The following is a 27,130-nucleotide window of genomic DNA, read 5'->3' as shown; positions in this document are numbered from 1 at the left end:
GAAAGTGAGCTCGCCTCCATAATCATGTCTGGCCTCATTCGACCTTCGGGGCAAAGCCACCGCCCTCCTCCACAGGAATACAGGTGAGCCTTTTCTCTCTCTCTGAATAAACACGTGTTCCTCCCTGCCCTGCTATTCTAGGGAATGTTACTCTGGGAGTAACCTGTCCTCTCTCATACAAAGCAAGGCTGTTAATAAAGTTAAGATGTGCTTACATTGCACTTAGACTTTTGCTTCTTAATTAGATCTTCAGCCTGGCGGCTTCTTGCATCCTGGGACATGTTCAGAGGCTCGTCATTATTGCTAATAATTATTTATCTATTGCATTTGTCCCTTGGCCCCCTCCCTCAAGGAACACTGCAGAGCATTTTAGTGTCTGCTGTGTTGCTGTGAGAATCCCTCCCCTCCCTCAGATGGCCTTCTGCAGTCATTTACAAGTATGCCAGAACATCTGGACACACCTCCGTGTACAAATATAGTTCAGCCCCTTCCATTGAGAGGAACAAAGAGGTCTGTGTGCAGAAGAGATTTGGGTCTGCATCTGAATGCACGTTGATCTCTTTGACACGTAGCAACATCACTGGCACATTCTGGTCTCTATTGGTTTTACTGAAGCCTTATATGTTCATTTAAAATGTAATTCTTTCATTTAAACCCTTTATTTTATCTAGTATGAGCTACAACAGGGAGTTAGGAAGTGGTCATCCACGCCCTTGTATAATAGAATCCAAGAACTGCTTTGCTGACTCAGACCACAGCTTAATGGGGCAGGGAACTTGCATCTTGCAGCCAAGACGCAGCTGTCCACCTGACCCCACCCCCAGTGCATTTAGGCTTGAACACTACCTCCCATTGGCAGCACCAGTTGTCCAACTAGCCTAGCATCCTGTTTGCAACTGTGGCCGATGAGATGCCTTTGGCCATTTCCATTTAGGGCATGAAGGCCCATGGCTTTCTCCTGCCATTTGCCCCCACCATCTGGTATCTAAGGGTATACTTTATCTGAACATGGAGGTTCCACTTAGCTATCATGTCTGATTGGGACTGATGAACACATCTCTCCATTAATTTATCAAAAAAAATTGGTACCCATCCCAGTGAGTGGCCATAGCCACAATTTGTGGCAGCAAATTCCATAAGTCAGCTACATGTGGTGTGGATAAACACTTTTGTCAGTCGTGAAACTACAGCTAAGCAACTTCATTGGGTGAACCAAAGTTCTAGCACCATGAAAGAGACAAAAAATGTTTGCATTCTATTATATGACTAAGGATGATTTATTAAAATCTTCTCCATATTGTTCCTAGTTTTAAAAGCCTCTTATCATGCCTCCCCGCCCCATCGCGTCACACCTGTAAGTTATTTAAAGCAAGATAAAATGCAAGAGCTTTCTAAAATGTTCATGCACCATCCTACACGCAACACAGTAGGAGCAGAGATGGAAAGATCTGTTCGTTTCCGTCCTCTCAGTTTCTCATATTTCCAATCTTAAATTAAGGGCTCATCCAGACGACTGAAAAATGTGTGACACGCGCACTATGTGTGCTTGTTATTTTTCGGTCATCCAAATGACGTCGCGCGGTCTCACACATTTTCGCGGGTTAAATCCGCTCCTTCCAATACCGGCAAAAATGCGATTTGCTGTTTGAAATCGGGAATTCCATTGGGACATTTTTTTTCACTGGGAAACAGCGAACAAAAAGGCGAAAAGTGAGGACTGTCAGCTGACAAACCGGATATGGGAACGGTGGATTATCTCGCTGTGTTTGGATAAGCCCAAAGTTCTCCACACTTCTGCAGCAATTGATGACTTTTTAAAAAAAATCCTCTTGAAAATTCTCCAGCATTTTAGTGTGAACAACTCCCAATAAACACATTTTTGTAGGCAGTTTTGACTAACGTACACATTTTTGCAAGCCATTTCTCATCATATAATGCATTTTTGTATGTTATTTTCACCCATATATTCACTTTTATGCACACTTTCCCCTAACATATTAGGGCCCTGAGATCTTCAGGACAGGCCCTTCTCTCAATACCCACGCCCCCTCAAGTACGGCTGGTGGGGACGTGTGATAAGGCCTTCTCTGTGGCTGCCCCTAGGCTTTGGAATTCCCTTCCTAGGGATGCAAGATTGACCCCCTCCTTGCAGTCCTTCTGGCGTCAAGCAAAGACCTGTCTATTCCAACAAGCCTTTGGTATTGACAGCTGCTAAAGATGGGGCTTGACGGGAACTGCATTGCTAATGCCTAATTCCTCCATTTTTAAACTGGTTTTTTTATTCTCTTTTAGCGATAAGTATGAACGGTTTAAATATTGGAATTAGTTTAATTTAATTTTAATCTAGACTCTGTATGCTTTAATTATATGTGTTTTTTATCTGGAAGCCGCCACGAGTTCCAGTTTTGGAAGGATGGCGGGGTATAAATAAAGACAGTAATAATAATAATAATTTTGTAAACACTGTTCGGTTAGTGAAATGCATTGCAAAATTCAAATAACTACGAATTTCAGAGGGCTGTGTTTTGGTTCTCATATTTTTCCGAAAGTGCAAATTTGATCGATTCAGCTTGAAATGCGGAATCAAATTTCTCACCCATCCCTAAATAGGAGGCAGAGTAACTACAACACACACATGCACGCACGCACACACATAGAGTCTAGGTAATCACAAAGCAGTAATTGCCTTGCTATGCTTTGGGTTAAGCTGGGTTTCATCTTTTCACATGGTACTAAGTTCCAACCACTTAATTATCATAGGGTACTTGACTCAAAAACACTTTAAAAAACCCAGCTTTTGTTTGCTGAAAGTGGGAGATTGTGAAGCTCTCCCTCTCAACTGGAGGGTGCTTCTATACTTTTCCCTGGGCAGGTATTCTTTTTAGAGACTCTTTCCATGCACATTGCAAACATTGCCCTCCAGTAGCCTTTCACTGCTTGACAAGTGACTTGTTACACTCTCTGAAGCTCTCTGGGGAAAGGTCTGAAACTCTTGAAGTTGTTCTTTCATCTGCTGGGCTGCTCTTGACATATCCTAGTATTTTTAAAGGAGATATTCCATTGCTAAGTAAAAGCTGTAGGTTTTCTATCCTATATATGCCTTGTTATGTATAGTAGATGTTGGAAGAATGTAGGACACTAGCAGATATATATATTGCTTTTCAGTGGATAAGATAATTTTAAATTCAAGGCACAAAGGAAATGAATATAATTTTCAATTATGGATTCAAGCCTTTCACTGATTTCAGAGGAGGTTATTTCTAAGTGAACATGCTGAAGATTATATCCTGTTTTAGTTTTTTTTAGAATACTTGCTGTTACCTAAACGTTTCCCTCCTATAAACTGAGTTCCCAAAGTCATCTTTTTTAAAACAAAAAACAATGCTGTAATTTATATTGCAAATGTGTGTCCTAAACTGAATTGTGTGACCTCATTTAAAAGCAGCAAAACTGTATAAAAATGTGGACTATACCCCCAAAGTGCATGGTAGGATTTGTTCTACTTCATGAGAAAACACTTTGGATTATGTAAAAGAAAATCTTTCAGACTGACTGATTTTAAGAAGAGAATAGACCTGTCAAATTCTATCAGGTCTGTTTACTCTTTTGCTGTCACCACAGTCTGAGACTGGGACCTGCGTTCTCCATGGGGGGGGGGCATGAAGGCTCTACAAAATGGGAAATCACCCCCAATTAGTGAGGTGGAGGCTGGAACAGCGCTGAGAATACTCTGCTGTCTCACTTGAAATGTTTCTCTTGGGTAACAGAACTTGGAAGAGACCAATATAGTATTTTTTAAAAAACCTGAAAAGTGGGTAGCAGATCTCAAAGACAGGCCTGGAGGGGGGCACCAAATGCTCTGATCATCAAACCTTTGTACCAAAATTGCACACTGTTGCCTGGTTTGTTAGATGCTATGATGCTTCAGTTTTAAGAACTGGCTCTTATCCCATGCGTGGCATACATTTGCCCTGATCCAAAAAGGGAGACCCATAATGCAGGCTTAAACATTGCCACAGTGCCCACTGACAAAGATGTGCATCAGGCTGCTAATGAAACTGGCATGATTTTTACATGGACAGGAATCCATATCCACGTCCAGGATGCTCGTTGTTGTGCACAACCAGCTGCGTGAGACTGGAGGCAGATTGGGATCACTGACTTAGAATTTGATTTGATTCTAGTGGCAGATTCTTCCAAGTGTTTGCTTTACACGTTTTTTCCTTGCATGCCACCAAATGTGTGGATCCAGATGTGCACGCGTTGGAACGTCCTTCCACAGTCGTGCTATTTGTGTGGACTGAGGTGCCGGATGGAGATTCACCACGGGAGAGTCCCTGCAGGCACGCTTTAGTCTTTTCCAACCCGGTGCCCTCCAGACTTTGGGGCTACAACACACAGCTGCCTGAGGCTCATGGGAGCTGTGATCCTGAACATCTGGAGGGCGCAGGGTGGTGGAGGCTGCCTTAGAGGATTTGGAGCCTCCTGAAGTTTGAAATCTCCCCTAGCCAAAGTCTGTCAAGTTAGGAATATGGGATGAGTGCGGATGAAGAGCCTCTGTCCCGTAGTACCCTAACAAACAGTCCACTTCAGTTAATCTCCTTAAGGGGTGGGCTGTAAAGTGAGGAAATGTGCAAGGGGGATGGGGATCCTCAAAGAACATGCAGCTAAAGCAGGATCTGTTTCTATTAAAGTATTGCAATCCCCAAATGGTGTTCAAGGCCACATTAGTCCCCTGTGAGGGAACTGCTTGTGCGTTTCAATAAACAAGACCCCTGTCTGAGTCCCTAATATCCATCTGCAACGGAGGGTGCTCAGCTGTAACTCAGCGAGAGCCAGTGCTCTGGCTGGCTTCACTGGGATGGGTGATGATTCTTCTGCATCTCTTCATTAGGTGTGATTGGACCCTACAATATTCCCAGACAGTGCAGGGATGCAACAAAGCTACCTGCCTTTACAGAAGGTTTGTTACAACTCTGCATGAGTCACTACATAAGTTGCACAGTGGTGAGTCATCACTAAAGTACAACTTTTCAGGTGTAAATAGTGCAAAGGGAGTCCAGTTTTAATTCGGGGGGGGGGAAATCTGCATCTTGACTTTCAAGTTTGGGAAACGGTGTTTTGCATTTGTCCAAATGTCTTCCTTTTTTTTTTTTTTAATGGATTTAGGCGAAGCCAGATTTGGACAAAATTGTGTTGAGCATGCATGAGACACAGGGAGAGGAAGGGATAAAGCCTGCAGCTTCTGGTTTCTGTTCCAGCTACAGAGTACAAGGGGATCCGCTGCAGGGTGGGGTGACCAGTTGAAGCGAGAAGGAAACCTGTGGCAGAAAAGGGCAATTCATACCTGAAGGAGTGGGATTTATTTTATTTTATTTATTATTTGATTCATATCCCACCCTTCCTCCCAGCAGGAGCCCAGGGTGGCAAACAAAAGCACTAAAAACACTTTAAAACATCATAAAAACAGACATTAAAATACATTAAAACATTTTTTTAAAAGCTTTGAAGAAATTTCTTTTATAAAAAAGGTTAAACATATTGTTTTAAAAAAAGGTTTAAAAGCGCAATTCCAACACAGAGGCAGACTGGAATAAGGTCTCAACTTAAAAGGCTTGTTGAAAGAGGAAGGTCTTCAATAGGTGCTGAAAGATAACAGAGATGGCGCCTGGCTAATATTTTAGGGTAGGGAATTCCCCCGGGTAGGTGCTGCCACACTAAAGGTCCGCTTCCTATGTTGTGCGGAACGGACGTCCTGATAAGATGATTTGCTGTTCGGGGGTTTGTGTGGAAACCTTCAGCTGCTGCTCCATTGTAGGCATAAAACACTCACCACCTCTGAAATGTGGAGTGGGGGGGACCCATGAGAGTAATGCAGCAGTCATAGAATAGTAGAGTTGGAAGGGGCCTATAAGGCCATCAAGTCCAACCCCCTGCTCAATGGAGGAATCCAAATCAAAGCAATGGACTCAGAGTCCCTAGGGCATAAGCTTAGAGATCTTGGGCATCCTACGGGGGTAGGCACCTCATCAGTCTTCCTCAAAGTGATGCTTTCCAGATGATGTTGGACCATTGGCCATGCTGGCTGGGGCTGATGGGGGTTGTAGTCCAAAACGCCTGGAGGGCACCAGGTTGGGGGACACCAGTATATACATTACCCTCTTTTTCTTTGCACAGCCGCTTATTGCCTATTGAGGGATCTTTTGTGCACCCAGGACAGAAGAACTACCTGCGTAAATATAGACTGAGCTAGATCACTGGTCTGTGGAGCCCAGCACTAATTTGACTGGCAGTGGCTTCCATAGGACTCAGGCAGAAGCCATCCCCAGTCCTCTGTGTTCTGGAGAGCTCTTTTAACTGGAGGTCCCAGGGATTGCCCCATGGATCTTCTGTAGGTAAAGCTTATGCACTGCCGCTGAGGCATGGCCTCTGGTGTGTGGCAGTACACCCCTTGTGGCTGGTGTGTGTGCACTTCAGAGAAAAATGTGAGGCTTGTTCTTCTTTAGGATTGGCTTGGAAAAACACGGCTTTCTCCTTCCTTTTTGGAAGGAGGGTTGTAGCACAATGGCAGAGCGCCTGCTGTTCATGCAAAAGATCCCTGGCTCAATCTGTGGAATCTCCAGGTGGGGCTGTCTAAAAAGCTCCTGCCTGAAAACCTGGAGAGGCACTGCCAGTCAGAGTAGACAACAGTGAGCTAGACAACCCAACTTAGACTTGGTCTAAGGCAGCTTCCTGTGTTCATTTAGCCACTTTGAGTTGTCCGTCTAAATAAACGTCAGCCGTGTTTCAGGTGGTAAAGTATGTGCCCTGCCTGTTTAGGAAGTGTTGGGACAACTGCACATCCTTCAAGGGATGTTGTTTGATCTGAGGAAATATGGAACCAACCCTCAAAGGCTGAAGCCCAGGTTGGGTTGTTAGGACGGGTTTTAAAAGGCTAGAAACTTTCCTCTTTCAACAAGCCTTCTAAGTTGAGACATATCCCAGTCTGCATCTGTGTTGGAATTGCTTTTTAAACAATATGTTTTTTTAACCCTTTTTAAAAAGATGTCTTTAAAGCTTTTAGAAAAATGTTTTAAAGTTGTTTTGTTTTAATGTATTTTAAAGTCTATTTTTATGATGTTTTAAAGTGTTTTTAGTGCTTTTATTTGCCACCTTGGGCTCCTGCTGGGAGGAAGGGCAGGATATAAATCAAACAATAAATAAATAAAAATAAATAAATAATAATAGAAATAGTTTGCCTGTTTTTCCCTTTTGGAAACACATTTCTATACAGGCTGCCTGTTTTGACAGCTTTGGTAAACATCAGCTGATTTTCTGAGAGAAGCGGAAAGGAATTAGAAGCATCCACAGATGCAATTTCAGAAACGTTCTTCCCTTTTTTTTAAAAAAAAAAGGTGCTCATGGAGTTCATGGAAACTGCACAGGCTGAAGTGAGGGACACAAAGCAAGAGAATTCTGGGAATGGCAATACCACTAGGGTTTTGCATAAGGAAGCCTGTTTGCTTGTTTTGATTACTAGCCAGCCCTATTCCAGGGGCTTGGGGTGGGCAGCTGGATTTCACCTAAGGAGGAGTACGGTCCTGACTTGGTGCTTGGAGAAGATCAGTGATGATTAGTGGCAGCCCAGCCTTCTGAAGGTGAGAACAAGGAGGGTAATGAAAAGTGGATGAGGTGAGAGAGACAAACTACAGCTCAGGGCTGGGGAACTTGTTGGGGGCCTTCAAGTGTTTTTTCCCAACTGCTGGGGCTGATGGGAGTTGTAGTCCAGCGACATCTGCAGGGCCACAGGGGTGGGGTCCCCATCTGTGTTGCACGCAGCTGCTTGCCTTGACCTCTGGAGCTTCTGTTGGTTTGCATGTAAATGGCTACAGTAACTAGAGTACTTACGAGGCATGCAGAGTTAGCCAAAGGTGTTATGTACCCATTGAGTGATGAGTGAGTGGAATATTCCGCTTGGCTGTGGAAGAGCCAGATTCAAATTGCTCCTACTGAGCAAGTGGCAGCTTTGGGCCTCTCTGCCCACTCTTTCCTCAACCTCCTCACAGGATTGTGATGGGTCTTGCAAGAGGACTGGAAGCAAAGGAAAGCAAACCACCCCACAAATCTCGCTGTGCATCTTGTGTCTGAGAAATGAGCCAAGAATGGCTCTGAGTGGCATTTTAATTTTTTGCCTTTTGGAAGAACAACCGAACAGTGCAAGGAGGGATGGGCCGTAGCTCAACGCTGGAGCAGAAGCTTTGAATGCAAAAGCTCCATGTTCAGTCCCTGGCAACTTCAGGCCAGGCTGCCAAAAACTCCTGCCTGGAAACTCTGAAGAGCTTCTGCCAGTCAGTGCATGTGTCCACACACACACCAAGGGCGTTAACGTCGGCAGCACTGGGCTGCATGGGCCAATGGTGTGAGTTGGTATGAGGGAACTTCCTGTGTCCCTAACACACATTAAATTCTCAGAATTCCTCAGGGAAATCTTACAGGCAATACTAGTTTGAAACAATTTATTTATTTATTTATTTATTTATTTATTTATGTAAGCTTATATACCACCCGACTAGCAACAGCTCTCTGGGCGGTGAACATTAAAAATACAATAAAAATAACACAAAACTGTACACAAAACTGTACAGTCTAAACTCAAAATATAATAATTTACAATTAACAGGAATTAAAATGCCTCAGAGAAGAGAAAGGTTTTAACCTGGCGCCGAAAAGATGATAGTGTCGGCGCCAGGCGCACCTCCTCAGGGGGACCATTCCATAGTTCGGGGGCCACCACTGAGAAGGCCCTAGATCTTGTCACCACTCTCCGGGCTTCCCTATTCCAATTGACTTACATGAATGCTTGGAGAGTTCACTATTCTGGGCAGTCACTTGAGGAGATGCCGGTTGGCAAATGGAGCCAATGCCTATTTTTAACAGTGTGCCTCTAATTGGTTGTGTAGTGGTTAAGGTGTTGGGCTACGACCTGGGAGACCAGGGTTTGAATCCCCACACAGCTCACTGGGTGACCTTGGGCCAGTCCCTGCCTCTCAGCCTCAGAGGGAGGCAAAGGTAAACCCCCTCTGAATACCGCTTACCATGAAAACCCTGTTCAGAGGGTCACCCATAGGTCGGAATCGACTTGAAGGCAGTCCACTGCCTGCCTCTAATTCAGAACAGAAGCCTGTTTTAGGCTGCAAACCCACCCAAAACCAAAACATTTTAAAAAAAACAACCCAAGACCAAACTGTTTATCACTAGAAGTGCATACTTGATCAATATGTGTCCGTCTCCACAGTACATGTGCTTTATGTTCAACCCCTTTTGCATAACAGAGCTTTACACAACAACCACCCTATAATGTTTACTAATGGGGCATACTCCCAGTTAAATGGGTACAGGGTTATAGCCTTAGTGGTTCATAACGTTTGCTTCAGAAGAGGTTCTGAAAGTTTTGGAGTATGTGTTTTCAAAGCTGTGTGCTAATATGTCCCACTATCACTCTGCCAGTCCTGCACTGCAGTCTTTTTAGGGGAAGAATAGGGGCCGGTCTTCTTAGATGTAACATAAAACAGCTTGTTATCCAGGGAAAATAAACTTAGAAAGGAGATGGTGTTCAACCCAAGCTTCAGCTGTGCTCCTATACTGAAGTGCAGGGTAAGGAAAGGGCATGTGTTTCCTGACGGGAGGCGTGTGTTGTGGGTTTTGACCCTTTCCGCCCACATGACCCCATTTATTTGTTGTGGAGGGCTGAGTTGGCTGCAAGGGCTGCCAGGGACCAGGAGCAACAGATGGTTGATGGTGGGGGATTGTGTGTGTACTGTCATTCAGCCAGATTAATGGGAAGTTTGTAAAAAGGGGAGGGGGGGAGAAAACAATTAAGCAAGAATCCCCAAAACAAAAGGCGGCCACGTGCCCTGGCCAACAGTCGCTCCCAACACAATGGCTCCTCCGCTTACAACGCACAAGGCCAACTGTTGCAAACGGCATGGACTGTCCCCAGTTTTTAAACCATTTGATGCTCCTGTTTACTCACAGTCTGGCCAATAGCGGAGTAGGAAGGGTGGTCACCTGATGTTCTTTTTCAGGCAGGCATGGAACTTGACTGGCCCAGCAAAATAACTAAAAGTTTGTAACCATGACAAGGTCAATTGTTGTGCCATAAATAAATGCAATAAATAATAAGAAGAAAGATAGAAGTGGGCCGGGAGAAGGTTGCAATGGGGCAAATTTCTAGCCAGGATGCCGGCTTGGCTTTTTGCAGAAGGGAGATTGTTCCCGCTGTTTTTAAAGCCTTACAAAATGAACAAAGTTTTGCTTTAACCTAGGCAGAGGAAAACAGTTTTTAAAAGTTTGTTAAAACATGTTTGAGAAAGTTGAACACAATGTAATGTGAATTAACTTGACTGCAACAGGCTGGTCCTATATAAAGCTGCATTATTAAACTCTTGCAAAATGCAAAGGGAGCAATCACCAAACATTATGTTTATTTTAAAGCCTTAGTGCCTTCAGCTAACAATGCTATAGCTACCTGAAAAGGCATAGATCATCTTGTTTTAGATAATTGAAATTTTAGAAGCTCAGTCTGCAACAATGTTACTCTTGAACTAAGTTCGGTGAATGCTGTTTGGACACTCTAGTTCTAGGAATCTGTCCTTTCGTGTATCATGGGGAAGGTAGCCCCATTACATGAGTAAAGTGTGATGTTTGCTTTCATTAATTAACTTGGGAGTAAAATAATATTGATCAATACTGTATGACTGGGGTTCCCAATGTGATGCCCGTGAGCACCATGGCGCCCTTAGTCACTTCCTTCACGCCCACCAGGGTTACTTGCCCCTCCCAATTTTTAATTTTTCTCTTTTTTAAATTGAGGTGGGTTGTTTGGTTGCAGGGTGTTGCCTGTGTTTTGGGGAGAAGCAGCATTGCCCTTTTGTTTGTTTGTGCATGTGTTTCATTTTGTTTTTTGGTTGCTTATGGGGGGTTGGGAATTCTGAGCATCGACAATTTTTCTTCTGTGAATGTGCCCCTGAGCCCCGAAAGGTTAGGGACCCCTGCTATATGAATTAGGCCATGCATAGAACCCCAGTCATCAGGGCAAATGGGACACTACCCCACCAACTTCAGTCATGATTCCTCCAAGTCCACCTGCCTTCTTTCTTATAGCCAGTCCAGAAGGTGGGCACTGGCTATCTTCTCTTCCGTTTCTGTGTTGCCCATATAGAATCATTTAGGGACAAAAGTAGAAGGAGTTGGCGCTCTCTGTTTGGGCTCCCTGCCTTCTGCCCTACAAGTCCCAAAGGGCACCAGCCACAGCTGGCTCCAGCTGATGTTGCAGTTGCTGACACACGACAGGAGTTTGCGCGCTACCCCGAGACTCTCTGGAAAGAGCACATCCCGCAGCTCTCTGCTGAACTTCATTTTTCCCTCTGCAGAATCTTGGCTTCTGACTCCTCACAGCTGAGTGAAGATGACCTCCCTGGTGACTTGCAGTCCCTGTCTTGGCTGACATCCGTTGATGTACCTCGGTTGCAACAGATGGCCAGTGAAAGAATGGATTTGGGAATAATCTCCCAGAATGCTGTGCTGCAACAAACTGGTAGGTGACTCCCTGGATGGGAGGCCATTTTTTTTCTTGATGCCATCTTTCCTCTTCCAAACTTTACATAATATTTTAGTGTGCAGTGCTACGAAATCTTGTTTGCTTTACTCACTGCAGCTCAGTATTGCCTCCTAACCAAATGGTTATTCAAATAACAACCACAGCAGCAGCAACAGAACCCCTTTATTTGCTTTGGCCTGATCAATACATCCTCTCTTGATGGGCTGGTTCTTAATCATATATATTCTACATGTCCTAGGAGACCAAAGAGCAATATAGTCTCATAACTGCAAGTGGGACCCTGTGACAAAATGTGCAGGGTCGGACACCGCCCCCCCATTGCCCTTGTGTGCCTTCCTGCTGCACCTAACAGCCAGCCTGCTTCTGTGCCCACTGAGCATGCTCAGTCCTCGTTGGATTGTTTTTTGGGGTCTTCCACCCCTCCATTTTATTTTTTGGGGAGTGGGTGGATGGGAATGTGGTAGAGATACCTGAGTCCAACTCCAGCTACATTAAATTCTTTAATTTCTCACGGGCATCTTTCTCTTCCATCCCTGGAGACATTTAAAAATAGCTTCTCAGTGTGAGCCAGGAAGCAACCTATCTAGACAATGAGTGAATGACTGCATGTGTAAAAAATATCTTCCTATATAATAAAAAGATAGCCGTTACACTGTCATGAAGTATGATGTCAGGGGCATGGTGGCAAAGGTGGCTCACCTGGTGAGCAGGTGAGATATATGGCAGTGGCAGCTACAGTTCGGGTGGGAGAACAGTTGGGAGGCCAGTGGCAGTGGCAGCAGCAGCTTGGCCACACCAGCTTACGGGGCTGTGCAGTGGTAGTGACTGCAGCGGCTGCAGCCTGGGCAAAAGGCAGCTCTGGCTACTGGGGGTGGCTCTGATGACCTGTAGGGGAACAGGGGAGATTTCGTGACGGTCGGCAAGTTTGGTAAGCGAAGCGAGGAGGGGCAGTAGCCCCTAGTATGTGCGTGTTTGTGTCTTTTCTTCCTGTTCCAGCCATTCAACCATATTTCCTCACTCCTCCCTAGTTTTCAGATTGGTTCCTCTCAGTCATCTCATGCCACTGAGTTAATATGGGCCTGGTTTTTTGGGATGTGTGTGTGTCTTCTCCCCTTATTTCCGCATTCTGCAGATTTATTTTGGATTTACGTGTCCCTTGGTTTTAACCCTAAGTCTCCTGGCCTTTCTCTCTTGTGTGTGATCAGTGCGGTTTTGGCTGCATAAGCAGGAGCACGAGAAGACTCCGATTGCCAGTAGTGTATGCTGTCGATGTCACATGCCTTGTTGTTGTTGTTGTTGGGGAGCAGGTTCCATGGCAGCAACTATGAACCCTCCAGGGACTCCTGGAACCATGATTCACATCCAGGCCAGCCTGCCTCAAAGCATTCTGGGAATGAACACCGTTTCATCGCATGAGACAAATGTAAGATGGTCCTTCTCTTCCCAATTCATTGTCAAGAAAAAGCGTCCGACTCTGCGTAACTGATGTTTTTCTTTTTCTTCCTTTGGTACAGATGAGCCAGTATGTGGTCGCGGGGCAGTTGTCTCCTGGTCTGCAATCACAGCAAACCCCTCTCTTTCCTCCTCCCCCTCACCACGTGCAGCAGGTGTTCACTATCACTCAACATGCACAACAGGTACCATTTTCCGCTTGAGAGACTGCTTTATTTTGATGACCAGAGCTTTAAAGGGCGATAAAATGGATTTATTGTCATTTAGGCAGAGCTTGGAAAAGTTACTTTTTTGAACTACAACTCCCATCAGTCCAATCCAGTGGCCATGCTGGCTGGGGCGGATGGGAATTGTAGTTCAAAAAAGTAACTTTTCCAAGCTCTGCATTTAGGGACAGGGAAGAAATTCAATTAAGTTTGCATTTTAAGCCGAATGTATCAAATTTGTACTTTCCGAAACAATACGAGAACTGAAACACAGCCATCCTTCGAAATTTGTCTTTATTAGAAATTTGGAATGCAGTTCTCCAACTGAAGAACACTTACAAAAATGTATATGGGGACAGTTTGCTTAAAAATGAATATATTAGTAGAGATAACATACAAAAATGCATTACAAGAAATTGCTTGCAAAAAAGGGTAGACTAGTCGAAATTGCATACAAACGTGTTTTTTTAGGAGAAATTCAGATTAGAATGAGAAGAATTTTGATGAGGATTTTTTTGAACAAAATCTGCAAATTGCTGCAGAAATGTGGATTAACTGCATTTAAGACTGGGAAAGTGACAAACACGGAGAACCATCCCTGCTGTTATCCTTTGTCAAAGTTTAGAGCAGGCAACCCAAGTTGATCTGCTGTGAGTCTGAATTTATGGGAGAACATTTTAGAAGAGACGGTGTGGGGGGTGGAGGAGAGTGCATTAGGTTTCGGAGCAAGGTAAGGTAAAGGTGTCCCCGCACTTGTAGTGCGAGTCGTTTCCGACTCTTAGGGTGACGTCTTGCAACGTTTACTAGGCAGACCGTATATATGGGGTGGGATTGCCAGTTCCTTCCCTGGCCTTTCTTTACCCCCCAGCATATGCCGGGTACTCATTTTACTGACCACGGGTGGATGGAAGGCTGAGTGGACCTCGACCCCTTTTACCGGAGATTCAACTTCCTCCTTCTGTTGGAATCGAACTCTGGCTGTGAGCAGAGCTTTTGGCTGCGTTACTGCCACTTACCTCTCTGCGCCACGGAGCAAGAGGCCCGGCTTTATATCCAGCACGTAGCCCTGGGGGTCCCTGGGCAAGGGCAGCCGCAGCAGGAATTTTCTACCTGCATTGCAACTGGGGGAACACTCCTGTGAGAGAAGGGAGGAACTGGGAAGTTGCCTTACACTGGGTCAGACCCTCATCCATATACCATTTGCTACTGGGCCAAGTTCAAGGTTCTAGTTTTGGTGTACAAAGCTGTATACAGCTCGGGACCAGGTACCTGAAAGACCGTCTTATCCCTTATATACCCAGCCGATCACTGCGCTCTGCAGGTGAGGGCCTCCTGCGGATACCTTCTCATTAGGAAGTCCATTCCACACAACATAGGAAACGGACCTTTAGTGTAGTGGCACCAACCCTTTGCAATTCCATCCCCTTAAATATAAGGCAGGTGTCATCTCTGTTATCTTCCCGGCGCCTTTTGAAGACTTTCCCCTTTCAACAAGCTTTTTCAGTTGGGACCTGTTAAAGATGTTTTTAAAGCTTTTTAAAAATGTTTTTAATGTTGTTTTGTTTTAATGTATTTTAAGGTCTTTTTGTGATGTTTTAAAGTGTTTTTAGCATTTCTGTTTGCCGCCCTGGGCTCCTGCTGGGAGGAAGGGCGGGATATAAATAACTTTTATTATTATTATTATTATTATTATTATTATTATTATTATTATTATTATACCTCAGTGTTGTCTGCACTGGCTGGCGCTGGCACTGGCTGGCAGCGGCTCTGCAGGGATTCAGGCAGAAGGCTCTCCTAGTCCTACTGAGAAAAGTTGGGGATTGAAGCTGGGACCTTCCGCATGCAAAACAGGTGCTCTATCACCACAGTTCGTATGCAAACCTCAGAGGGTCACTGCCATTCACAGTGTAGATGAGCCTTCGGCAATCTGGTGCCCTTCAGATGTTTCAGCCCCATTCCTATCAGCCCCAGCCAGATCAGAGTTATCGTCCGAAACATCTGCAGGGCACTGGGAAGGAGGGAGAGCCTGACTCAGATCTTGATGCTCTGTAAATGCTTGATCAGTGAGCACATCCCATCCTGAGAAGGTGGTCAGCCATCAATGCCACCTATATTTTTGGGGCCTAGCCAGCAGACTTCTGTTTAGAGGTGCTTATGCTTCTAAATAAAATACATCTTTAACTTAACAAGCTGCACTGAAACTAGTTGCAAAATGGCTCTGGGAGTATGGTAAGAGATGATGTCCCAGGCACAAGCCAGTAGGTACCGATCCCAGCTGTCTCCCTCCCTAGTTCATCTTGAGCATGCCCAAAGCCAGCAAAATCTCCCCCCTCCCTAATATTATATTATCTAGTAGCAGTGCTGCTTTGGTATCAGCTGAAAAATAACAAATTATGATCTCTGGTGTCAAGAATCTGTTTCCTTCTGTATGTGTAATGTTATAAGTTGTATTTGCAGATTGACATCCTTCCCCCCGCATTCTGCTCTCTTTAACGGTGGGGGGAGCTGATGCCCCCTCTCTCCTGCTTTGGTCCACAGTGTCCTCCAGCGACAATATACGGCACATCTTATGGGACGCAGCCTCAGTATTCCCAGCCCCGCCTTGCTCCCCATAGTGTCCAAGAACAGCAGCAGGCAAAGCATTATCCAAAGCCCATATACTCCTACAGGTGAGAGGGGCGCTTCGCTACTCCCACGGGTTGTGCAGGCAAACTGGAACGGGTTCAGAGGAGGGCAGCGAGGACAATCAGGGGACTGGAAACAAAGCCCTATGAGGAGAGACCAGAAGAACTGGGCATGTTTAGCCTTGAGAAGAGAAGACTGAGGGGAGATATGACAGCACTCTTCAAGTACTTGAAAGGTTGTCACATAGAGGGGGGCGAGAATCTCTTCTCGATCATCCCAGAGTGCAGGACACGGAATAATGGGCTCAAGTTAGAGGAAGCCAGATTTTGACTGGACATCAAGAAAAATTCCGCATAAGAGCGGTACGACAATGGGACCAATGACCTAGGGAGGTGGTGGGCTCTCCAACACTGGAGGCCTTCAAGAGGCAGCTTCAAGACAGCCACCTGTCAGGGTTGGACTCAATGGCCTTATCGGCCCCTTCCAACTCTAGTATTTGATGATTCTATTCTATGATTTTATACCTGAAAACCGGAGCCGGTGCAGGTGTTTCTGCTGATGGTGTCTGACGTCAGCTCTGCTCTTTTCTCACCTGACGTCTTAACTCCTCATGCAATCCTGTTACAAAGAAATGTTATGTTGTCCTTTTATTGCTGATTTCCATTACTGTATACTGTATTCTTACCGTTGACTTTTTTGTAAGCCACCCAGGGAATATTTGTGAAAGAGGGTATGCGAATAAATAAATAACTACACATAATTCAAGATCACAGAGGAGGGGAAGGCTACCAATGGCTACCAGCCATGATGGCTAAATATTCTCCCTCCACTGGCCTCTGGATAGCAGTTGCTGGGATTCTCAAGTGGGGAGAGTTGCTGTTGCATCCAGAGCCTGGTTTGTGGGTGTCCCTTTGGGGCATCTGGTCGGCCACTGTGAGAACAGGATGCCCGGCTAAATGGGCCCCCTTTGGCCTGGGCCAGCTGTTGAAGGGCTCTGCGGAAGGTCTTAATGGAGCTTCCTGTTCAAATTCTGATTCTGGTTGCAGGAGGAAGATGGATTGCTGCTTCTGTGTGTGCGTGTTTGTTAATGGCTTTGCATGGTAAATGGTTATCTGATTTAAAGTTTGGCCCTTTTATTCATATTTAAGCCCTGAAAAGAGCCTGCTGTGAGGACAGGAAAATTGGCAGTGACTGATTGACGAAAAGAGTTAGCCAGTCAGTGCTGCTGGTCCAAGAAAGTAGGAGGTGGCTTTGTTGATAGGCAGCCCTTGCCTCAATCAGGGGTATGCAATCTGGCTTCTGCTGCAAACAGGTGGAGAAGGTGGTCATCATGTCCAACACACAGTGGTGCTTGCTTCCACAGCAGGCTCCCCATTCAAATTACCTAGGTGCCCCCAGGCTCTCATTTGCTTGATACTTCAATAAAGGTTCTGGACAGGGCTGGTAAAGAGATTTGTGGCTATGTTAGCCTCTCCTTCCCCTTTGTTTGGGCCCCCATGTGGCTGTGGAAATATGGACAGCTGATACCATCTGGGACGAGCTTTTTGGGTTAAAAAGAAAAGAACTCGGGTCCTGCTTGCGGGCTTCCCCCAGGCACCTGGTTGGCCACTGTGAGAACAGGATGCTGGACTAGATGGGCCACTGGCCTGATCCAGCAGGCTCTTCTCATGTTCTTATGTTCTTATGAAAAAGAAAGAAAGCGTTTGAACATTACAGAGACTTCTTAAGATCAGGTGAGTCAAGCGATACAAAAGGTTGGCCCCAGACTTATGACTGAGGCTGAAGTGAGTCACTCTTTTCTAATGCTTCCAGATGGGGGCTTAATTTGGAATTGGATCATTGGCAACAGGGTTTTTGTTTTTGTTTTACTTATTGGATTTCACAGGGGCGAGGGGGGCAGAGGGGGGGCATTTTGATGCCAGAAAGGTCATATGGATGCTGCAAAAAGGTTCCATGCATGAGGAACACCCATCCTATAATAAACACCCATCTGGAAGCACCTTTATCAGCCTGATTTCTCCACCTATAAAATGGCATCATGAACAAGAATAGAAATGTAAAAGAACTTTGCACCATAGTAATTTTGTAAAAATTGGGCCATGGGGGTGACTTGAGTTGGAGGCTTACCTTGCCCTAGAGCTACTTCTGTAGGTAGAGGTTACTCTCAATAACACTCTGCAAACGGGGGGGGGAGCATTGTGCACCAACAACAACAGGAAGGGGAAAATGTGACCTCTCCTTCTTACAGCTGTTTGATTGCCATGGCACTGAAAAACAGCCAGACAGGCAGCCTGCCCGTCAGCGAGATCTACAGCTTCATGAAGGAGCACTTCCCCTATTTCAAGGTGAGGAAGCGTTCCGTCACTTACATCTGAAATGAGGAACAGCTGCACCCCCATTTTGGCTTCGCTTTCCTGTAGGGTTGTGTTCGAATTCCACCCAATTTGGATTTGGTACTGAATTTTCCATTAATTTGCTTTTTCTTGGTCGCTGAGGATCGGATTTTAATGTAGCAAATTTCCATGGCTATTTTGGAAAATGGACTTTTTAAAAAAATCCGCCTCTAAAACATCAATTGTCAGAATGATAGTTTATCAATATTTCCTTTTAAAATGTCAATATTTCCTTTTAAAATGTCAATATTTCCTTCAAAATATCAACATTTCCTTTAAACAACATTGATATTAATATCTATATTTTTTCTGAGCAAAAAACCCCCACATCGGTAAAAGCAGTGACTAGCAGATACAGAACAAACTCAGATACCAGCCTGTTAGGTCGACAGAATGCTTTCAAACTGGCACCCACCAATGGATCCCATCCCTACAATTCCTGCCCTTAATGCCACACTCAGCTGCACCATGTTCCTGGCACAGGAAACATCCCAATTTAAAAAAATAAAAATAAAATTTAATAATTAAAAAATTATTTAAAAAACAAATTGTTCTTGCTTCAGGAACACATACACTAAAATGAGAATTACACAGAGAAGGTTTTCATGGCCTCTGCATGAGAGAGGCATGCATATTCATGAAGTGTTCCTTATTTCTATGGGGAGGGACCATCACTCAGTGCTAGAATACATGCTTCATCTGTAGAAAACCTCAGGTTCAGTCCACAGCATCTCTTTCTGCTTAAAAGGGTCAGTACAGTACCAGGTAGTGGGAACAACCTCCCTCTCTGTCTGCCAAGACTCTGGATGGAGAATTGCTGCCAGAGCACAGACAGTTCTAGGCTAGGTATACAAATACTTTTGACCTGGCCTAAGGCAGCTTCCTGTTTTCCTACATTGTGCAAGTCAGTTTAAGCTTAACTCTTATGTGTCATCTCTAAGTGCAGAGGTCAGAGTATTTTGGGGCAGTGTTTGCCCAGGTTTGGTCCTATAGTGTTATTGTTACATCATTGAAATGCATGCTGGTGTTCTACCCTAGAAGTTACAATTCCACCCACACAAACAGGGCTGGCAGGTCAAAGCAAGGCCTCTGTTTTGTTTCGTTTGTGCTTCCTACCTTCTGCAGACAGCGCCCGACGGCTGGAAGAATTCCGTCCGTCACAACCTGTCCCTGAACAAATGTTTTGAGAAGGTGGAGAATAAGCTGAGTGGGACTTCTCGCAAAGGCTGCCTGTGGGCACTGAACCCTGCCAAGATAGGCAAGATGGAGGAGGAAATGCAGAAGTGGAAGAGGAAAGATCTGGCCTCCATTCACAGGAGCATGGCAAATCCAGGTAAGCGCCGGAGAGGCACCTTCAGCAGGCGCCTGAGGGGGCTGTGTGTTGATGCTGCTCCGGCAAGGCTCCTGATGACAAAGGGATCGGAAGCTGCTGCACCCCTGCAGGGAAGTAAGTGCTGTTAGGAGGCATGTACTTTGCATGCAAGCTGGTGATTCCCACATGCAATCTGACACTCCATTCTGGGGATCTTTTGACCTTGAGACCTGGATGCACTCTAGAGTTTGGTACCCCAAGGGTTAGCACAGACACAAAGATAAAACAAAAGTAGATCTTATATCAACGACGGAATTGTCACATTTTAACAAAATCAATGAACGGTATGCTGAGATTAGGCTGAGTTTAGGAGAGTGTTAAAACAATACAAGAGTTATCCTTAAAAGCATTCCAAGGTACACAGGACAAAACTAGGGCCACTCCCACACCAGACATTTATACCACTTTAAACAGTCTTGGCTTCCCCCAAAGAATCCTGGGAAGTGTAGTTTGTGAAAGGTGGTGAGTATTGTTAGGAGACGCCCTTTTCCCCTGACAGGCTCCAGTGATTCAACAGTCAGCCCGTCTTCCCAGAGATTTCTGGGAATTTGAGCTCTGTGAGGGGAATAATGGTCTCCTAATAACTCTCTGCACCCATCACAAACTACACCTCCCAGCATTCTTTGGGAGAAGAAGCCATAGCTGTTTAATGTGGAATAAATGTCTGGTGTGGATGTGGTCTAGGATGTGGCGGTGGGGTGGGGGTGTGGTTGTTGAGTGAAGGTGGTGCCAGAAGGGGAGAGGAATGAGGGAGGTTTGGGTAGAGATTTTCTGGTGCTTTGGGAAATATTTTAAGGCAGGAATTAGAAGACAGAAATTGGAAGGGTTTGGGGTATGGCAAGGGGAGGAAAGAGAGCCAGGCTCCCCAAGAAAGAGATGCCCTGATGAAACTTGAAAATGGAAGGGGGGGAAGAGAGAGTGTTTGGCCAGCTGATGGGCTTGAGAGTAGGGATGGGTGAGAAAATGGATTCTATTTGCATTTCAAGCCAAATTGATCAAATTCGCACTTTCCGAAACAGCATGAGGACCAAAACACAGCCATTGCTCAAAATCTGCACTTATTTAAATTTTGCAAAGCAGTTTGCCAACCAAACACCATTTACAAAAATGCATATACTAGGGGCAGGTGTGCATAAAAATGAATATATGAGGGATTGGAAAAATGAGAAATTGAAAGGTCCAAAATGGGCAGGTCTTTCCATCCCTACTTGAGAGTTTAATTCCTTTCCTTCTCCTGTGAGACTGGGGTTCGATGGCAGGAGTGAGTGTACCTCTCCGGCAACACGGGCAAGAGAGAAGGGGAGGAGGAAGGCTGCAGGAAAGTTCCTAGGCAGAGAGGTGAGGAGGACTCGAGTGTCCAAAGATTCCTTCTAGTGGAGGTGAAATGCACTACCTCTTATGCTTGAGCTGGACTCGGAAATTAACATAAAAACAAAGGCTGTAAATCCTGTCTTCTTGACAGTGAATGGGTATTAAAAGTTTTCAGATGGTGCTAGCCAGGAAGAGTTTGTCTAAAATGTTTGCAAAATGGCTTCTAGAAAAATCTTACTCTCCTGTTCCAAGTGGGATGGGGAAAAGTGATTAACCTAACCTTTGGGGCCCTGCTGGCAAGAGCCTTCAGGCTATTGAAAACTATTTGATTAGTAGTTGTGAGGCGGGGAGAAAAGAGTGATATTTCGGTGATCATATCTTGGCTAATCAGTTCTAGGAGGAATCTGATGCCCTGTTGTTTACCTTTCAATTCTCAAATGATAATGGACGAATGGCAAAAATATACAGTGAAAGGAGACAATGAATTTACCGGATTCCTTTGCAACAACTTGGCTTCCTATAATAGAATCTCCCTTGAATTGAAACTTCCTTCTGAGGTGCAGGCTATCATAGCACAAGATGGATCCTTTTAGGGGTGCTTCATAACAGCACCCACAGGCACGCTATGGTTCCTTCCATGTAGGGGGCAGCTATTATATCCAGCCTTTTAGCTTTTTTTTAAGTTTATACCCCCACTATTTTTGTATTTATCTATCCCACCTTTCCTCTCAGGAACTTTGAGACCCTGTAAATGGCTTCCTCCCACCCCTCTCCATTTTATCCTCCACATGTGTGGGGAGATAGATTAGACCAAGACTGACTGGGCCAGGGTCACCCTGTCAGCTTCACTGTAACCTCATTGTGCATCTCTTAGAAACCACAACATACAAATTGTTGAAATGAATAACTAGCTAAAAATATCTGCGGATCGGGTGGGGTGGGGTCAGGTGGGGGATATGAATCTGGATCCCCCTGATCATAGTCAGACTCTCGGTCACCCCTGAACCCCACTGGCTCTCACACATGGCCCTCAAAGCAACTTAAGAAATGTGGTGTTTCCCCCCTCATTATTTTATTAAACTTTTCATCTTCTAAATCAGGTTTTATATTTAAAGCCAGAGACACAAATCTTAAGTCAGCTGAATCTGTACTGAGAGAGGCTTCACTTCTGACACATTTCTTTTGCCAAGCTCTCTAAAAATCAACAAAACCTTTCACTAGAAGAGAAAGTGAGAGGATCCTTCTTTTCAAACAACTTTTCCCTCTGAAAAACCTTGATGTAATAATGTGCATATTTTTTTAGCGTGTTATAAACTTTGTGCTGTGAACGGATTGAATTTCTATATTGTCTTGAGCTGTGGGACCTCTCCAAGGAACTGTACTCCCCACTGGAAAATCAGGCATCCACAGATGGCAATTTCCTCTTGCAGCGGAGCTGGACAAGCTTATCACAGACAGACCTGAGAACTGCAGGAGGACAAGCAAGCAGTCTGAGGTGGACCACGTGGCAGCAGCCCCAGGGGGCATTTTGCAGCTGCAGCCACAGCCTGTCATGACACTCTCCCTGCAGTCCATCCCGCTGCATCACCAGATCCAGACACAGGCATGCATGACACCAGGTTCACCGGCTCCTGCGCAGACCCCTCCTCTGCAACCCATGCACAACGTTAACCATAGCCCCCTCCCTCAGCATCCAATGAGCAGAGCCCCAGATTTCCTCAGCGTGATGACTGACATGAATGCAGAGGTTGATGCCCTTGACCCCAGCATCATGGACTTTGCACTACAAGGTAAGAGGGAAGAGCTGGGTGGATGAAGATGGCCATGTTATGTGGACTTTGGGCTCAATCGTGCAGGCGTAGATACTGGTCCTGGTGGGGAATCTAGTCATGTCCACATGAGGACCATGGGTCCCCATCGTACACAAGTTTGCAAGATTCCTTAGGACGGCTGGCTGATTTCACCACCGAGTTAGATGGGACTTTTGTCAGTCTGGGTGGGGCAATGTGCTCTTCAATGAGTTTTCCAGTTGTCAATATATCAAACATGGCTATGGAGATTTGTTTGTGGGTGCTGGAACATTCAGACAAAAGTGCTCTCTGCAAGGAAGTCACTACCTGGTGGAGAAACATCCTCCTGCTTTTATTGTATGCCCTCCCTCTTTATCTGGGTTGGCCTGAGACATTTTGCGATAAAGGACAAGATGGCAGCCGTAGCCCATTCCATCTACAGAAGCAGATTTCAACCCTGGTGCCTGGATGGCAGAGGGCAGGAGAGTCCATGTGGCAACTGAAGGGGAATGGCTGTGGAGGAGCAAGGTCCAGGGTTGCATCTACTGTCTGAGGTGGTTGCCTCATTCTACCTAATGGTAGGGCCAGCCCTCCTCTGTATGCCTAAAACTGGTTGTGTGGATGGGATGGAAGACTTTAAGGCATCAGGTGTAGCAGAGATGGGGAAAGCTGTGGTCCTCCAGATGTTGTGGGGATGCCAACTCCCACCAGGCCCAGCCAGCATGGCCAGTGCTCAGGGATGATGGGAGTTGTAGTCGAAGAACAGGTGAAGGGCCAACACAGTTGCCTCCTCCAACACGCTCGCTCCCTTTTCACTGCCCTCCTTGCGCCTGTTTTCAGAAGGCTGGACTGCCACTAATAATACCCTTCCAGACTTGATTACTGTAACATACTTTATGTGGGGCTGCCCTTGTACCTGGTCCGGAGGCTGCAACTAGTGCAGAATGCGGCAGTTAGACTCCGGCCGCATGTTATTCCAGCCTTGCGGCACTGGTGGCTGACTTGCTACCAGGCCAGGTTCAGGGTACTTGTGTTAATTCACAAAGCCCTAATTTACCTTAAGAACCATCTGATCTCTGGTGCTGCACCTTGACCACTGAGATCTTCTGATGGAACCCACACCCCTTCACCAGGGACCGGGCCTTTAATGTGGCAGGCCTGACCCAGCCCTGTAGAACACCCCAGCAGTGGAGGCTTGGCAGAAATTGTCCCTGCTTTTTCAGATAGCTTCTGAAACCTGTTTTTTTTTTTAAAAAAAAAGTTTTAGTAGGGGCTTCACTCGCCAACCCCACCTACCGTTGCTGAAGCTACCTGATTCTCTCCCCTCCATGGGTTGCCAAACCTGCCTGCCTGCCTGCCGCCCTGTCTCAAAGTCCAGTTGCCTCCATCTTGCCACCACCAAGGCCCCTCCCTCTTGCCGCCGCCATCACCTTTGCCGCTGCCCCCTCTTGCCGCCACGGTTTGTTGCATCTTGCCTGCCTCGCCTGTAAGCATTATGATACCCAAATGTTCATGGGTAGCATAACACTTACAAAAAAATATATAGTAAGATTGATTTTAAGTAGAGAAGATATAAAACATAACCTCAAACACCTGAACCGTAAGTTCCAGTACAGAAGAATATAACCGAAGTATCATCCCATCTCTCCCCCCCCCAAAAAAAATCACAAGTATCCCTTGAAAACAACAGTGGAGTTCCTCAGATTTTCAAGATGCAATAAGTTTCTGTGTCAACTCAAAATGAAGGTTAGGCTTTACCCCAAAGTCAAAAGGATGGTCTGCGACATCTCCAGGGAATGTTGGTGCAGTTTGATGTAATCCTTATAAGGATGTGAAGTTGTAAAGAAGGGTCTTCCCTTTGGCAAGACTTACTGCAAAAGTTCATTTCTTAGGCATCGCTATGTTCCACAGTCTGTTCAACCAGGTCTCGCATATCAGTCTCAGCTGATTCCCAGGTCCTGCTTACCTGCATTCTAGCAGTTAAGAACATGATCAGTATCAAAGACCTGCATGTTAAGTCCTCATGTCCTCCATCCCAAATACTGAGAAGAACCCAACTATGGCTACACTCTGCCTTGTGGCAGCATGAATGCCTGAAAAATCGTTGACCAAAATAATCCCATTTGGGGGCAATCCTAACACATAGGCAAGTGAGAACCCCAAAGCCCACAGCCCCTCCAGCAACTATAACCTTTGGAGCCTGAGATACATGCCAAGTGTGGGGGCAGGAGGTACCAGCAACTGATCCATTTTAAATAGTTCTCCTTTGCCCCTGCTGATACTGATTTGATTGGTTGCTTATTCCACACATTCAATCAAGTATCTTCTTCAAAAATCTACCCCAAATCATGTTCCCACGTCTTTCAAAAGAGGTGGCCGTTTTATTGTTCCATAAAGAATATGACACTGAAAACTATATTAAGACAGGCCTTTGCAATATGAATGTCTCTTTTTTAGCCAATGAGTGTTTATTGATGCTTTTATGAATGCTTTTACTGATTTTATTATACTTTTGTATTTTGTATATTGCCTTGATATACTTTTATGAAAGTGCAAACTATAAATACTGCAATGATATATTGCATTTATTGATTGATCTGTGATTATCCTTATTATAAAAAGGTAATATTTGGGAAGAGATGAAAGATGAGAGCTTCAGCTTAGAGAGCCTGGGTGCCTTCGGAAACTCCTCTCTCACTCTCTCTGACTGTGACCTTGTCCCATCTGGCCTCACCTCCATCTCCGGCAGCGGTGATCATTCCTCCTTCTCAGACTTACAAGTGACAGGCCTCTATACAACCTACACGACCCTGGACACTGTCTCCGCAGCACAGTACATGAGCGCCCAAGGGAACAAGCCAATTGCCTTGCTCTGAAGAGCCAGTTCATTTCTCTAGCCAGCTACCCAGAATCACTCAAGCCTCTTCCTTCACTTCTAGACTCTGAGAAATAGCGAGCACCAGTTCGTTTTAGGTGCCACTTCAAGCATGCAAAATTATTTAAAAACAGGGCTGGAGAAGACAACATGAACGAAAGGATCCTAGTGAACTTCCAAGGCATGTTTAAAAAACCCAAACTCCTAAGAATCTGATGTGATCAGACAGACACACACCAGTTTTTGCCACCCGCTTCGCTGAAAGTGGTGTGCTTTGCTGTTTCATCAAGAGCTCCAAAGCCTTTTATGTTCCTTTCATTCTCCTGAACTACTGACTTCATCCTAGAGAATAAAGTGCTGGGTTGCTCTGTGGTCTTAGTGTGCTGTTGCTACAGCAGCAATCCCAGCCGTGCACAGAGAGCCCCTCTAACTCAAGAGAAAGAACTGGGTACCCTCCGTCCACAGGGAGCTGCATGAGAGCACTGGAACGCATGTGGAGTGGATCAAGGAAACTGACCGGTTTTTAATGGGCAACACACTTTTTTTCACACCATTTTCATTAATTTATAGAGGTTGGGACAGTGAAGGAGAGCAGGACCGCCTTCAAAACAGCAAAATCAAAAGGGGCTGAAAGTGTGTAATCAGAAAACTGGCTGGCTGAAATCCAGATGCAAAATTCAGCCGGTCCACCAATACTTGGATGTTTTTATCCACTTAGGGTTACTATGTCATTAGTAACTGGAAGAATTTGATGTATGCATCTAGTAGCAACCCTAGCCGCTGCCCCGCTCCACTCTAGGATCTGGTGGTGGTTCCGCCCCAGTCCTATGTCTCCAATGCTTACATTTTCCCGATTTTCAGGCCACTGGCTACATTGTGTTTCCATTAGCGACCGTCTCTTGACCAGCGTTTCTCTCCCTCTTAAGCGGTGTTAAGCAAAAGGGCTATTGTTCTCTCCCTTCCCTTATCACATATCATCCACTTACCCTTCCTGCAGGTTCCTCTTTTCTCAACTTTGCACCCTTCCTTTGGCCATGTTGCCTCCCAGCTCCCTTTCCTTTAACTTTCCTGCCTCCTGTTCCCACTCTTTAACCATCCCTTGGGGCAGGTTTTAGTCCCAGCCAAACTGTCAGCTTCCACTCCCCTCACAGTAGCTGGATTGCAAATGGTGCTCCTTGTGCAACTGAACATGCCAGGGTATTAGACCAGTTCAGACAATTGGTAGCAGAGGCTTCAGGACCACAAGGGCAATCAAAGGGGTGTTTTACATATCACAATCCAAAATGGGATAACGTACTAAATCAGCCTTTGCCACATTGATGTCCTCCAGATGTTTTGGGTTACAACTCTCATCAGTCCCTGGCAGCACAGCTGTGTTGGCCAGGGCTGATGGGAAACTGGAGGGCATCAATCTGGCAAAGGCTGTACTAAATGAAGAACTTTACACTGGATAAATACTAGGATTAACAGGCTTATTTTAAACATTTTGAACAAAAGTAATTTAGGA

General features: G+C 45.4%; 1 protein-coding gene and 1 non-coding gene across 2 annotated transcripts; both read left to right on the top strand.

Moving 5' to 3' along the window:
* FOXN4 (forkhead box N4) lies at positions 1 to 27,130 on the top strand. Its single transcript, XM_061602600.1, has 9 exons — positions 1 to 83; positions 11,412 to 11,575; positions 12,907 to 13,022; positions 13,114 to 13,236; positions 15,796 to 15,926; positions 18,131 to 18,227; positions 19,401 to 19,608; positions 22,389 to 22,748; positions 25,371 to 27,130. The coding sequence occupies exons 1-9, from the start codon at positions 25 to 27 to the stop codon at positions 25,622 to 25,624; spliced, it is 1,512 nt and encodes a 503-aa protein (XP_061458584.1). The 5' UTR covers positions 1 to 24; the 3' UTR covers positions 25,625 to 27,130.
* LOC133373581 (U6 spliceosomal RNA) lies at positions 18,824 to 18,932 on the top strand. Its single transcript, XR_009759708.1, has one exon. It is a non-coding gene; the product is annotated as a U6 spliceosomal RNA (small nuclear RNA).

Source organism: Rhineura floridana, chromosome 19, assembly GCF_030035675.1.
Source record: "Rhineura floridana isolate rRhiFlo1 chromosome 19, rRhiFlo1.hap2, whole genome shotgun sequence".
Lineage (NCBI taxonomy): Eukaryota > Metazoa > Chordata > Lepidosauria > Squamata > Rhineuridae > Rhineura > Rhineura floridana.
This window is presented reverse-complemented; position numbering and strand designations above follow the sequence as displayed.

Bases quoted from the DNA above. Each gene is read 5' to 3' on its own strand.
- FOXN4 (XM_061602600.1), top strand. From the start codon at position 25: ATGTCTGGCCTCATTCGACCTTCGGGGCAAAGCCACCGCCCTCCTCCA. The intron at 84-11,411 runs GTGAGCCTTTTC...TTCCCTCTGCAG, and splicing joins CCTCCTCCACAGGAATACAG to AATCTTGGCTTCTGACTCCT. The intron at 22,749-25,370 runs GTAAGAGGGAAG...TATTATAAAAAG, and splicing joins CATGGACTTTGCACTACAAG to GTAATATTTGGGAAGAGATG.